Here is a 15904-nt window from a genome sequence, read left to right as displayed (position 1 = left end):
ATCCCTACTTTTTATACAGCTTATAAGCGTTGTTCCTCCTCTCCCTAGTCTTAAATGGCCAGTGTACTATTGTTTTGATTTATATATTTGCAAGCAAATTTAAGTAAAAATGAAATGTATCACAAATGCTAAATATTTTTCTGTTTGATTTGGATAAAGCTTGGTTTTTAGATTTTTTTTCACCAAAGGGTTTGCCTGCCTGCTATGGGGTGCTGCAACCCATTATTTTGTTGTTGCTCTAAGTAGAAAAAAAAGACCAAGTTAAAGATATGGAAAATGATTTTTCAGAATTCTAGTACATTGCAAATTAAAAAGACTAAACAGACAACCACCTTAGTTGTTGTGGCCAAGCAGATGATACAAGTCTGTGCAGTGGCCTCTACTGCGATCAGTAGCCTCCTTCTTCTTTCACGTCCAATGCCAATGTGTTGGCTCCGGCACAAACACACACATTTCACGCCAAATTACTCAGTGTTTGCACCGGAGCCAACACAGTTAGTTCCAGATGCAAAAGAAGGAGGCTACAGCAGGCCCCGTGTGGCCCTAGCCTGAGAGTTCTTGAGGAGGAGAGAGCATCATTAAAAATAAATTGGTAAATACTGTCAGGTTATGTATATATAATATCTTTATTTTGCAGGCACCTACCTGGGCAGCTCAGGATTCTGGATTCTATTGATGACTTAATTTGAATCCACCAGTTGCAAGTTCCCCTGCTGAGACCCATTCTTTCTTTTCACAAAAACCAACTTGCATTGTATGATTAAAGAAAGTTGTCTCTTTTTGAATAAAAATGGGTACATTTCCTTTTAACTGGGACTTATTGATGATTTGATGCTTTTATTTATCTCGATTTAGTACTCCTCTACCACATAATACTGTATGGGGTGTTTCAAGTTTATTTCCCACTTCCATATCAATTTAATAAAAACATAGCATTGTGTTCAACAAACATAATACACAATGTATATAGGAATCATGTATATGTTAATATATATAAATGTTTGATTCAAGGAAGACCATAAGGTTCAAATTCTAATTGAAACTGTTTATAATATACTAGATGAGGTTGAACAGGCATGCTTTCATTACAGTTCAACATTTTGTTCAAATGAAACCTACGTAACTGCTTTATCGGTGTCCCTCAACCTTTTTTATCCATGAGCTTCATTGAAATGTAAAAAGAGTTGGGGAGCAACACAAGCATGAGAAGTCCCTCAGGATGGGCTGTGATTGGGTATTTAGTAGTCCCTTTGTGGACTGGCAGGTTACAGGAGACTCTGTTTAGCAGTACACATGGTTTTTATACAACCAAAACTTGCCTCCAAGCCTGGGATTCAAAAATAAGCACCTGCTTTGAGGCCACTGAGAGCAACATCCAAGAGGTTGGGGAGCAAAATGTTTCTCCCGAGCCACTGGTTGGGATCCCTATGTTAGAAAAAAACATGTAATGCACCTCCCCTTTGGCTTGGCAAGGGCACAGAGTTAATTTCAGTAACCCCTTCACTTACTAAAAGGCCAGTATGACAGAGAATTGCATATTTCACAGATCTCCCTGTAAAAAAAATCCTTTTGGCAGCTTGAGATGGAACCTCATTGCTTCTAATCTCACTGGATGTCCTTGTGTTGATCTACTGCCATCGAAGAGTTTATTATTTGACCCCTTATCTATTTATACATAGTTATCATACCCCTCCCCCCAAGCACCTCTTCTTCAGTCAAACATTTCCAACTAGCCCAGTCGTTCCTTATAATGGAGACCTTCCATGACTTATAGATATTCTTTGGATCTTCTCTACTTCATTCATATTATGTATCTTTTTTTAGATACCAATACTGCACTGTGTATTGTAGACTGGCCCTTTATTTCTCCTTATTCATCAAGTATTTTCCTTATTTAACTACAATTTAGGGTGCAAGTACCTTTACATCTCCCTGTAAAAAAACCCTTTTGGCATCTTGAGATGGAACCTCATTTCTTCTAATCTCACTGATGTCCTTGTTTTCTTGAAGGATCTACTGGCATCGAAGAGTTTATTATACGATCCCCTTATCTAATTATACATAGTTGTCATACTCCCCCCCCCCCCTTTAAGTGCATCTTCTCGTGTCAAACTTTCCCTTCTAGCCCAGTCCTTATAACTGAGACCTTCCATGACTTAGATAGTAGATATTCTTTGGATCTTCTCTAAATTAATATTTATGTATTTTTTTTTATTTTAAGCACTGGATACCAATCCTGCACTAAGTATTGTAGACTGGCCCATTATTTCTACTTATTCATCAAGTATTTTCCTAAAATAAGGGCAATTTAGGGTGCAAGTACCTTTACAGTTTTTTAGCACTGAATATTATACTCTTTTTTGCTGCCCGGATTAGTCATAATTTGTCCAGATTTCCCACTGATTCTTTAGATTAAACCATTTGTGTTTTATTTGATAGACACATTGCTGGAATATTATTCATGTTCCCCCACTACAGCTGTTTATCTGTACTGGCTGATGCGGTTAGAACATAGTGGACCTTAGTTCAGGTTCAAGATCAGTACCTGGGGGGGGTCACTCGGGAGGCAGAAGAAGGGTGTGTAGTAGAACACGTGGGTTGGGCCATTTAGCTGAACAACCCATTTAATTGGATTAAACAGACAAGAGTCACCAGCCTGGAGGCAGCACAACTTTAGCCAGATGTTAATATCTACCCAGCTATGAAGTCAAGTAGTTCTTGATCCATGGGAAGAGAGATTTTGTGTGTAAGAAAATAATTTTAGGATGATTTCAAGTGTTCCCATATATGTTTTGAGTGTTTACTGGTTTCCATCTGTAATGTAGAACTGCTGGCATAGTTGATATCCGCAACAGCTAGCTTGTTTTTTTTTGTGTGTTTTTTCCCATGAAACGCAAATATTGTAACTGTTGTAATAAGCTAATAGGAATAATTGCACCTAAAATAAGCACTAGTTCTCACCAAACAGGTGCCTAGGGCAATGCCCCTGATCGAAACCTCACATTATTTGTTTTTGTGTTCACCAGTTATAAGGCTTACCTGGAAGTGTACAAGGCCTGTAGCTTTTATACAACTGCACCCCTGATCCATGAATAAAACTGCCCATAAGTGGTCATCCAGGTGTTTGGTTAGGGGCACTATATTGATGCACCGTTATATCCTAAGCAGTCTTTATGCAAGGTTCAGAAGCATCGGGAATAATAAAAAATGATGGCGTCATAGCTTCCAACATATCAAGAACTGCAGATCAATATGTTTCCATTGGTAGTGCTGTAGTTATCCGGCATCCACATGGCTAGCCTATGTGCACCAAAAGCTGTTGCTAACAGTGTGGAACAATTAGGGTTTTCGCCAATGGCTGGTACCACCATAGACCTTCAACAGAGATCATGAGACTTCCTCTTCCATCTGAGGGTCAGTGAATACAACCTATCTCGGTTCCTCCAAATGAGCAGCCTAAATGACCCAACAGCGGAATACAGGCCCTGATCTGATCAGTCAGCAGTCTCCCAAAGAATTGTTTAAAGCTGGCCTTAGACACAAAGATCTGATCATACGAATACTCTGTACGATTTTCGGACTGTGTGGAGAGTCCCGTCATTTTTCATCCCACGGAGATCGATCAGGTTAAAAGTTTTCTGTCGATAATTTCTCTGCATGTGTTGCCGATCGTACGATTTTTGAGTGGGAGACTGTCACCAGCTTTGTTGGACATAACTTTTGTATGATTGCTGTCAGGGGCAGACCCATCGGCTGATCTGTTCTCTAACTAATTTGTGATCGGAATCGTTTGTGGCAGGTCGGGAGATGGGGAAGTCTGGTCATTCAAGGATTCGAACAATCGGATCTTTGCATCTATGGCCAACTTAAGGCTGATGGCCCACTAGTTGTTTCAGCCAATGGTCAAATACACATTACAGTATGATCACTGGCCAGATGGATCTACCAACACTTTCACTGAAAATTCTAAATTCAAAATAGACTTAACACAATAAATTGCCTGCTCTGTAGCCCCGTATTATCTTGTTTACAATACATGGGGATTTCCAGCATATTATCTGTTCATGACTTCTTTCCAAACAGTATGGTATTTCCTGCTTCAAATTCACAATCTGTACATATTGCACAGTCCTCTCTCATAACAAGTGATCCAAATCAATTGTTTTTCCATAACAGAAAGGATGGGACTGGGGTGTTTTGTAATCAGTTTAGAGTCTCTCTAAGGCTGCATTTATTGTTATCAAGTATTCGAGGTTTCTTTTTTTTTTTTCTCTTTGCTAAGTGCATTTTGAACACACAACAATTTAGAATTGACTCTTCTGCTCTTAGTGCATTATAACCCACAATTACCTTTATATTTGGGATTCCCTAGCAACACAAACTCTCATAAAGATCTATAGTGTTCAGTCCCAGGTGGATTCATAAGCTCTGTGGACTGGGCATAGGCACACACCCCTTAATGAAGATGAGAACGTCTTTGAGAACTGAGACAGGACATCATTTTATTCCAGATAGTGATGCAGTGTCTTTTCTAATTTATGGGTCTATTGTTTGAGGAACAGCCTTTGATTCATGTAAATGTTCCTTTAGAGCCATGTACGATGGCATGTGCACAAAAGATTATATATAGAACTAATTTTCACATACAGGTTTAAAAGTGCTTCCAAACCATACATTTCCTGTTCATGGGCAAAAGTAAATTAGAAGGTGGACCTCTGAGACCTCTAAAAAAAAAATACCCTCATCGAAAAAAGTCATGGGTTGGTTTTTTTTTTACCTGAATCATGTTACAAAGCAAATTGTAAAACAATAATATGGGCAGTTTCCTAAATCTTCCTTATTTTGAAAATATTAAGACTAAAATGTCTGGTTCTTTAAACAGTGGTTTGATGACATTACAAAAGCTACAATGGCAGTGCTGTGGTTGAAGACCTTGGTCCAAATTCTGTCTAAAGTCTGATGACATATGACTTGAAAAGAGCCACTGTATGTTGGTGTTTTTTGTTACCATGGTTAACTTCAAAGATATATACTTTCACAAACAGTTTGTTTTTGTATCTATTTTGGGTATATAGAGTCTCAAAAAAACCTCTTAATAGGGTAACCACATGTGAAATCATTTCTCTCTTGAAAATCTTAAACGGTATATTGACCCAAAGAAAACGTCATTTTAAGCAAAATTTATATATCTCTATATATTTATATGTGTTGTCCGCACAAAACTTTATAAAACCGACCGCATTTCAGGCATGTTCCCTTAGCCAAGCCAACATGGAGCTTTAGTGAAGATTTAATGGCAATCCATTACTTAGGGTCGAATATCGAGGGTTAATTAACCCTCGATATTCAACTAGGAATTAAAATCCTTCGACTTCAAATATCGAAGTCGAAGGATTTAGCACAGATAGTTCGATAATTCCTTCGATCGAACGATTAAATCCTTCGAATCGAACGATTCAAAGGATTTAAATCCAACGATCGAAGGAATATCCTTCGATCAAAAAAAGTTAGCCAAGCCTATGGGGACCTTCCCCATAGGCTAACATTGAGTTCGGTAGGTTTTAGATGACGAACTAGGGGGTCGAAGTTTTTTTTAAAGAGACAGTACTTCAACAATCAAATAGTTGAACGATTTTTAGTTCGAATCATTCGATTCAAAGTCGTAGTCGAAGGCCGAAGTAGCCCAAAAAAAACTTCGAAATTGAACGTTTTTTAACTTCGAATCCTTCACACGAAGTTAGTGAATCGGCCCCTTAGTATCAAGAAGAAGATCACTGACCTGTTGGTTAATAAAGAGAATTACTCTTGGAATTTGTACCATGAGCTATTTTCTCAGATTTTCAGTGTCCATTTTTTATGCTATGCCCAAAAGCTATAAAGATCCTGTCCATCCACTAGCCACCCTATAGTGTCTTCCATGGGTTTTGTTTTTAAACCAACGGTGATCATACTGGACATGATATTGGCTCTTTTGATCCAAGAGTTCCAATCCCAGACATGACAAATCCTTGACAATGTCAAGGATTTGGAAGATACAGTTGGATAGACTATTAATCACTGAATGTTGGATATAAATGAATGACAAAAACCACGCAACTCAGATTTTACAGCATGGGAGATCTGTTTTTGAAGCATCACAAAATCTTGTGCGGCTGTTGTTTGAGTTCTACCCTAATTCAGTCATTTTGCATATTTTCTCTTGATAAAAAGGCATTGGAGCTCTTGGAACTACTTGATATGTCTGGCAGTAACACAACACAGCTCTCTAAACACCATTTAATCTCAAGTAAAGGAGCCTAGTACACAGTTCTCTTATATATTCTGCACTGTATGGCCAAAAGTATGTGCACACCGAACCAGACAAAATGTCTGTGCAAAACCAAGGGTATTAGTATGAAGTTGGTCCTCTCTACAACATTTACCCTCTACTGTTCTGGAACAGCTTTCTACTAGATGTTGGAACATTATTTGTGGAATTTGCTTCCAGTCATGTGTAAAAGGCTGGGGATTATATCTGACTAGCACTGGTTTTCCAATTCACCCTAGAAGTGTTCAGTTGGGTTGAGGGCTCTTGGAAGGTCTGTCAGGTTCTTCCACTAACATTTCCACAAACCCTTTCTGTACGGATCTTACTTTATTACAAAGCGTGTCCACATATTTTGACCATATAGCAAATATAGTGAGCATGCAGTGTGTTGGGAGTTTCCTTAAATGAGAAGGATCTAGGGTTTTTTGTAGATAACAAGTTGTCTAATTCTGGCCAGTCTCATTCTGTGGCCACTAAAGCAAATAAAGTTCTGTCTTGCATAAAAAGGGCATTAACTCAAGGGATGAAAACATAATTATGCCTCTTTATAGGTCCCTGGTAAGGCCTCACCTGGAGTATGCAGTGCAGTTTTGGACTCCAGTCCTTAAGAGGGATATAAATGAGCTGGAGAGAGTGCAGAGACTAAGTGCAACTAAACTGGTTAGAGGGAGGGAAGACATAAATTATGAGGGGAGACTGTCAAGGTTGGGGTTGTTTTCGCTGGAAAAAAGGCGCTTGTGAGGGGACATGATTACACTTTACAAGTATATTAGAGGACATTATAGACAAATAGCAGGGGACTTTTTTACCCATAAAGTGGATCACCGTACCAGAGGCCACCCCTTTAGACTAGAAGAAAAGAACTTTCATTTGAAGCAACGTAGGGGGTTCTTCACAGTCAGGACAGTGAGGTTGTGGAATGCACTGCCGGGTGATGTTGTGATGCTGATTCAGTTAATGCCTTTAAGAATGGCTTGGATGATTTTTTGGACAGACATAATATCAAAGGCTTCAATCTTAGTAGAAAGTAAAAGGAGAGCACTCAAATTGCAGATTTACCTGCTTATGCTTATTTATTTCAGTCTGTGAGACACTACATGTTTCGGGCCCAAAAAAAGACACTTGAGAAAGGGCTTTTTTTGGGCCCGAAACATGTCGTGTCTCACAGACTGAAATAAATAAGCATAAGCAGGTAAATCTGCAATTTGAGTGCTCTCCTTTTACTTTCTACTAAGATTGATACCTTTGGATTTACGGTACATCCATACAAGAGGATTGAGGCATTCACTGCTGAGTGCAGATTCCCCCATACTCTACTATAATATCAAAGGCTATTGTGATACTAAGCTCTATAGTTAATATAGATATGGGTATATAGAATGTATGTGAAGGTAGGGAGGGGTGTGTGTATGGATGCTGGGTTTTCATTTGGAGGGGCTGAACTTGATGGACTTTGTCTTTTTTCAACCCAATTTAACTATGTAACTATGTTATACACCCCATCTGTAAGGTTTACTTACCGAGCTTTATTTCCTCTATACTTATCAGTTTAGTCACACTCTCTCTCTCCTCTGCCATGTTGTACATATCCCCCTGTAAGGATGACACTTACTGGATCGATTCAGTTATCTTACATCGTTTTGAGTCATCAGCAAACAAATCCATTGCTCTTAGTGGTCAACGGGATTAATTAGCAGAGGAACTCAGTTGAAACCATAGTATATTTGTTCATGGAAAACTGTCTGGAACTAAATATAAGTGAACAGAATATGAAATAATGGAAAATATATATATATTTTGGGATGATCTAATAACATCTTGGATGTAGAATTTTGTGGTGAAGATTTAGACTATATTATTTCTGGAATACTTGATTTTTTCCCCCCTTTTTCAGATGCAAAGGAAGCACTAAGCAGTGATATAATGAAACACCTCAATGTTTTGTGCAGATCCGTGCCTCAGATGAATGTAGAAGCAGTCTATGCAGGTGCTTATTTAAAGCAGATAGAAAAGGGTAGATTTACATGTCCTTGATTGACTAATAATAGCTCGATCGCCATGAACACGGCATGCTGAACTTCTAGAAATATTTTAACCCTGGCCTGATCTTGAAGATTTTTTATGAGAAAAGTAGTTGACCTTATGATAGGCCTCAAAGGGTGTTTTTGAACCGAAGATGTTTGGAAAACTATCTTTTATTTCCTCCTTCAAGTACCATGAGCTTTTACTTTACTGGAAATGCTCTTTCTTAGGCAAGTGACTTTCTAGTGGCAAAAAACTTATAAGATCCACCTAGCACAGTGTGGCTTGGAAGCCTATGGGCTTGAATACAATGTTGTATGATGATGCCGTACTTTTCCCATGTACAATGCAATTGATTAGAGCTGGCCGTGAGATTTCCCTGTCCACCACACCCAGATCCTTATCCAAAATGGCTGAACCCCCTAAACAACTCTGTTCTGATTGGTACAATAGATGGCTTGTTAAAGTAAACACCAAGAGGCCCATTTACTAACAATCAAATTTATATTTTTTCCACGAATCTCTAAAAAGGTGTGGTTTTACCTTTTTTTATAAGCTCTTGAATTTGAGATCTATTAAGTGTGAAAACCACAAAACTTTGCCAGGTAAAAGTTGCCATTTGGACCATTATTAACCAATTCAGACTTAGAAGTTTTCTGACCCAAAAACTTTAGAGTTTTTAGAAGTATTCATTTTTTTTTTTCAGATCGTTCAGCATGATTTTCCGTTTGTACTTTTTTTTATTCGGATCTTTGTGTCATGACATTTGTAGTTGTAGAGAAATTGAGTTCAGTAGTGGTTTGAAAAACTCTCTAAAACCACTAAAATCCAACCTTTGGTAAATGGGCTTCCACGTGTATCCATAACAGGTTTCGTTGTTTCCTATGGCCCAAATATCCTAATGTTCCTCCACGGGAAACCGTGAAACACAGCTGTAGCCACCTACAACTAATTGCTGCTTATAAGGCTTATACATTAAACATATTGTTGAGTGTTGTTGATGCTTGTGGTCTAATAAGTTATATGTTCGTTATGATTAGTCTCCATCAGATCCCATGCCTGTCACTGCTATCAAAATGTATCTCATATAGCATGTTCAGGAGCCAGATTAAATTAAAATAACTATACAGTGAAGTCTATGGAGCTTTTGAGTAAGCTGGAGCCATAAAAAATCCTTTGGGGGACCACATCCAGCCCACAGGCCTCCAGTTGGACTGCCCTGTTCTAGGTTATTGTAGTCATCTCTCTCTCTCTGCCCCTTTCATTAATGTGTGGGACTGATCCTACTCATTTCTCTGATGGGCTGAGGGGACATTATGATTCGGTCATGAAGTAGTATGGCTTTAATACTTTTTTCATCTCCAGTAAACTAAGTTGAGGTCTGTTTAACAATAAATGAGAACAAGTGGGTCTATATTCAATTTACAGGCTATGGCACATGGGCCCTTTGACAATCTCAGTAGGTCATTTCCCATTGGCTACTGTAGGATTCTCGGCATTTCTGCTGCTTAGTAGCACTCATCAAAACATCCCGTGTGTCATAGGCCTAAATATAAACTTCTCTTCCCAGTGTAGAGAATCTAATTTGTGTCCTTTTGTGCACTAAATGATTCCATTAGTATTGATAGCATCCAATGCTCTTACGTAGAGCGGCTGTATATCACTGTGGGAATGATCTGCTCAAACAGTGAAATGAGTTTTAACTGCAGAGGCATAAAAAGGTCACTTAGACCCTATTCCAAGTTATAGGGAAGGTATACGGCCCAACCTAATGATTTTATTGCCCGATGAAGTGCAATATTCTGGGCATTCATGAAAAAAAAAAATGAAGTGCAACAACAATAGCCAATGTGACTTTTTTTTGCTGTCCCTGGCAATAACGTGACATCTCTAGTGCTAATGAAATGCTTCTTTGTAACGAACTTAATTTACAGAGGATGTCTTCTGGTGAATGAAAGCCGCATTTTACTGCATCACGCTAATTGAAGACCTACTAGGAAATATGTTCTTTTAAGTAAAAGGGCAACTCCGGGGGGTAGAAACAGAAAATCCTAAAAGAATGTATTTACAGTGATTAACATCCTTGTCAATGTTTAGAGTACTCTGATGTCTGCGTAGACTAGTAATAAACCTTTTGTGACACACACACATGGGTTTTTACTTTTAATGGACCGGTTACTGTGTTTGTTTAATAAAGGCCGTCTAAATTAAATGTAAGCAAAAATAGCTCAAGAGTAATACGATCGCTGACCATGCAAAGGAACTTCCAAGAACAGAAGTCTGCCCTGTAATGGAACAAACGAATTGGGGTAAGATGTTATTACTGTTGAACACCTTTACTACGAAGTCCATATGATGCTTTACATGGAATTTTGATTACATTGATTTCTGTCCCAAACTGGTAAAAGCCCGTGTCTCGGCATCTAAAACACAGTTGGATCCTTTCAAGAACTTATTGTTCTACATGAATATATAGAAGATAATCTCTTAATAGGGAGGCTAAACTCTCTAAAGGAAATGTAACCTAATCTGATTCCATCTCACCGCCCAGGTCACTTCTTGGCACCAAAATTCTAAATAAATAGTCGCTTTCTATATGTTTTATTGCCCAAGTTGGCTCTGTGTTGCTAAAGCATTTTCCTGTATATTGTTCTATTGGTTTATGCCTGATCCTGTTCTGTACTGTTTTTTTGGGGAAAAAAATTTCTGCCATGTGTAGGTTCCTTGTCTATCCCACAGCAGAAAGTTCTGGGACCCCAAAAGGGAGTTGGTGAAAACCGAGGTTGGAAGGACTCTCCTCGCTTAAGAGGTTGCTTCAAGCACGGTCTACGTTCTTCCTTATTATACAGTTTGTGACACACTTGAGAAAAGGCGGCACGTTCCTTGTTGTCCATGGATTCTAATACTGTTCAATAGAAGATAGTGGACAGTAGCACATATTGCCAATAAAAGTAGTGCTTCATTAGCTCCACCTTTAAGAAAGACAAAGCCAAAGCCTTTACCTGTTTCAGGCAACTTTCATCATTAATCATAGGCAGAATGATTATGAGAGGAAGTGCCCGAAACGCGTAAGGCTCTGGCCTGGTCTTTCTTCTATCCAGAATACAAAGGGCTATTTTATTGGAAAGTTGTGCTGCTCTACACTATCTTCTATTAAACCTTAACAAAGCTTTATTATTCTGTTATGCTTCCCCTGTGTTTTCAAGGGCTTAAGGAGATGGACGTGGACATGGCAGTTCACCACCACTTTTTGCCCGCAGGTTGTAACTTTTTACTATCATTCAAACGTACTTTGATAGGGTTGATTGGTTGAATCAGTTTTCTCTCATTTATACATCTTGGGGATGGTGCCTGTAATATATCAGGTATCTGGTGGTTTAAAATAGTGCAAGCAATAGATTAGCGAACATTCTGTGATAAAAGAACATCTGATAATTATGGGATGCCCAAGGTCTAAAGCTGGCCATAGACGCAAATATCCGATCGTACGAATACTCGATTCATACGATTTTCGAATCGTGTGTGGAGTGTCCCGACATCTGTTGTGCAATGCCGATTGGTCGTTCAGTCGATAGGACAGGTTAAAAGATTTCTGTCGGCTGCCGATAATCTCTCTGCGTGTATTGCCAATTGTAGGATTTTCAGTGGAAGACTGTCACTAGCTTTTGTCGGACATAACTATCGTACGATTGCTGTCAGGGGCAGAACATTGGCTGATCTGTTCTTTTTCTACTTTATTTGATCTGAATGGTTAGTGGCAGGTCGGGAGATGGGGAAGTCTTTGCATCTATGGTCAGCTTTACTCACTTGCTAAATCTCCTGGTGGGCCCCAGCCTAGGTCAACTCAAATCAGCCCTTTCATATTTCCATCATAGATGTACCATATATATATATATATATGGCCCCTAGATGTCAAGTTCTCTGGTGGGTCCTAAATGGTCTAGTCCAACCCTGGAAATGAGACCAAATACTAGTGATGGGCGAAGTTGCGCCGTTTCGCGAATTTTGTGCGAAATTTTCGAAACTGCGAAAAATTAGCGAAACTGCGCCGGCGTCTCGTTTTTGACGCCGGTGCCCGTTTTTGATGCCGGCGTCCGTTTTTCGTAAATTTTTTTTTTTGACGCCGGCGAATTTTTGCCATGAATTTCCGTGGGTGTTTCGCAAATTTATTCACTGGCGGCGAATTGTGCAAATTCGCTGCGAATTCGCGCCTGGCGAATGAATTCGCCCATCACTACCAAATACCAGTAATGCTACTTCCCATAGAGGACTTAGTGTTCCAACATTACTGAAAGACCTATTATCTTGAAGCGTCCCTGGATTAGAAGGACATAATAATTTGGGCAATGATGGAACTATAAAGAATCCTACTCTCCGTCTAGATTTACTAGACCTAAGTTTAACTTTCTGGATACAAAAGTAAAGGTGAGGAGGGTAAAATTCCTAAATTGTATTCCAGGAAAAAAAAAACCTTTAGGACAGCTAATTAGTCCATTCTAAATTTGGCAAGTCTTAAATCAACTCAAGGCCTGCAAACACAATATTTTCATACAGATAGAATTCTGGCCATTCCCAGGTTTTACTAATGTAACATAAATTGGTGTTCGCATGTGATTGGTATTTCAGAGCTCTTTGTTGTTTCATTCAGACTGAAATAACAGGTTATTGTGAGCAGTGTTTCTGCGTGGGTGGAGGAATTATAATTAAGCAGGGTTATCTTTTTATAAACATTTCATGTTTTCTACTTTGTGGTTAACCTCCATATCTATACATGGTTTCCTTGCAAGTACATGTTGGTCGGAGGGAGACCATTAGCGTGTGTAGTCTAGATGGATTGCTGCAGACTCTCCGTCTTGCTCTAATGGCTATGTTGACATGACCTCATGTAAAATATAGTGACTCGTCCACAGTGCATTACCGAGGGATATGTAAAATGCATGTCTGGTTTGGTGCCCCTGCCTAGTTGATTATATACCTGAAATGAGATAAAGATTGGCTAAGAGTTAAGGTTAAAACAATGTATAATGTCGAGAACCACAGATTAAGGATATTGAAAGCATAGGGTATCTAAATCTCATCTAAAAGGAGTAGCTTTCCTGTAAAAAGAGGTCCATATACTCTATTGAGTGATCCCCAACCAGTAGCTCATGAGCAACACGTTGGAGGCAAATTTTGGTTGCATAGAAAACAGATGCACTGCCAAACAGAACCTCAATGTAGGTCGATAATCCACATAGGGGCTACTAAATGGCCAATCACAGCCCTTACTTGGCACCTCAAGAACATTTTTCATGCTTGTGTTGCTCCCCAACTCCTTTTACTTCTGAATGTTGCTCACAGGTTCAAAAAGTTGGGGATCCCTGGTATATATCATGACTAGTTGAAAGGTAGTGGAGAAAGGACAGAGGGGGCATTTTTCATTCGCCTTGATAGATAAGAGTTTAAAAGACATATATGCTCTATCAGAATCGAACTGGAGAGGGTGTGGGTCCACTGGGGCTGCCACATCAGAGGATTGCAACCCCCCAAGGGCCCCTCCTCTCCACCCCCCCAGGAGCAAATCCCCCCCTGTCCCTCCTTAGTCCCCATGCACTAATTCTCATTGCAGTCGGGAGGGGGAAGGCCAGGAAGGGCCCATGAGGGCTGGGGGCCCACCAGGGTTTTTCCCGGTGTCTTGCCAGCTCAGTCCGACCCTGTGCTCTATATATATATATATATATCTATGACTAAGGGATAACTCCCGAAACGCGTTAGGTTTTTTTCTCAGCAGGAATTCCAATAAACCCTATTTTCAGAAGTGCCGTCTGCCTTTCGAGTTTTTGTTATATATATATATATATATATATATATATATATATATACTGGTGACACTTCTGATACATGATAGGCTGGAACTAGGGGTAGATAACAGAGACACAACCACTTTGGGAAAGGATAGGTGGTGCAATCCAACAAAATGTGTTTACATGATATATCCGACATCCTATATTCTACATGATGTTAGGATAAAAGACTACTCAGACGCTGGGCTACTACTGGTGGGACGTGACTGTCGGATGCAGACGCAGCGTGCAGTGTCTGCATCCGACAGTCGTGTCGCGTCGGATCAACGATGCGACTTTATCCGACAATGCATTCACTTACCTAATTTCTGTCGCATGCGATTTGTCACAATTTTGTCGCAGCGAGTCAGATCACGCCAAAAACGTCCGTATAGTCCTGCACTAGGGCTAAACCAATATCCTTACATGCCAGACTTTATTTTACTTTATATGGAGTAGGAATTGAATGATCATTAATGCACCTATTGTTTAGTACTGGTATAGGATACATTTTCCAGAAACCCAAAAAGCTCGGAATTACAGGATGGTCATCTCCCATAGCCATTTTAATAAAATAATAACCATTTTTAAAAAAATTATTTTGGAGATCCAAATTATGGAAAGACCCCTTATTCGGTCCTGAACATAATGGACAACAGCTCCCATACCTTTATATTAATTGGCCCCTTTAGCTGAGATTATCTTTAGACTGTTTCTACTACTAATGTCATTCACTCCTAGGTGCTAAACAAGCTCATCTAAATGACAAACGCTTGGGTGTGACCAGTCCCCCCTAGGGTAAAGGGGAAGATAATGAAAACAAGTTCACGCTATTAGTGTTTAGTTCCTAGTGAAACTCAGAGGCTCAAACTTGTGCGCGAATTGTTAATGGCCATGAATACAATTTTCCTCATGGATTTGTCTAATGGAAATGACCCACAATCACCCCATATACAAGTGCCCTTAGGAGGAGACTGTTTACAGTATTTTTTTTAGCTTTATTTCCACAGGCGAGGGTTGGTATAACAATAAGCCAAGTATGACCCATGTAAATGAGGTGGCATGTGACCGATTTTGGCCAAAGCATGGTACTGATCCCTTATTATTTGTAAAATGTATTTATTTATTTATCTAGGTGATAATGTACCCCCTACTGTAAATGATAAGGATATTAGAAGTCACTGAGGGGTTGTTCTGTGACCATATAAAGGCACAAGGCTGCAGGCTGAGTTATACAGGGAACTCTGAGTATCACTCATGTATTATAAGGGATAATGTACCCCTACTGTAAATGATAAGTATATTAGAAGTTACTGAGGGGTTCTGTGAACATATAAAGGCACAAGGCTGCAGGGAACTCTGAGTATCACTCATATAAGGTCATGGAACTATAAGGTTAAATTCTAATATCCTGATATTTTACAACAGGTACATTCTTTTGTTACAATACACAGGTTTCTTTGAGTCATGTTACACAAATGATATCACTGAGGTCCAATTATAACTGTAATTAGGAGAGAAGCAAACCACACATGTAATATATATATAAACTGTATACCAATGTCTATGCCAGGAACAGCTCACTAGATTTGCTCATAGCCTGTGTACAAAGAAATATCTATGTGAGTGTAGGAGTGTATTCTCCTAAGCACAGAATTAGAATTAGAATGGATAGTAACCTATTTCTTTACCAAACTGTAACTGTAGTAATTTATGGTTCCATTTTGCTGATATATATAATCTGGCAATGGGC

The 15904-nt window shown here is 39.2% G+C and overlaps 1 protein-coding gene across 1 annotated transcript in view; it reads left to right on the top strand.

The window, feature by feature from the left end:
* The window catches only part of eif3e.L (eukaryotic translation initiation factor 3 subunit E L homeolog), a 49692-nt gene extending 48876 nt beyond the window's left edge, over positions 1-816 (top strand). Inside the window, 1 exon segment of the mRNA NM_001089017.1 lies at positions 638-816. Coding sequence (NP_001082486.1) covers positions 638-676 — 39 coding nt within the window. The 3' untranslated portion in view covers positions 677-816.
* Positions 817-15904: the final 15088 nt, after the last annotated feature.

Source organism: Xenopus laevis, chromosome 6L, assembly GCF_017654675.1.
Source record: "Xenopus laevis strain J_2021 chromosome 6L, Xenopus_laevis_v10.1, whole genome shotgun sequence".
NCBI lineage: Eukaryota > Metazoa > Chordata > Amphibia > Anura > Pipidae > Xenopus > Xenopus laevis.
The sequence above is the reverse complement of the archived record's forward strand: the minus strand, read 5'-3'. Positions and strand labels throughout refer to the sequence as shown.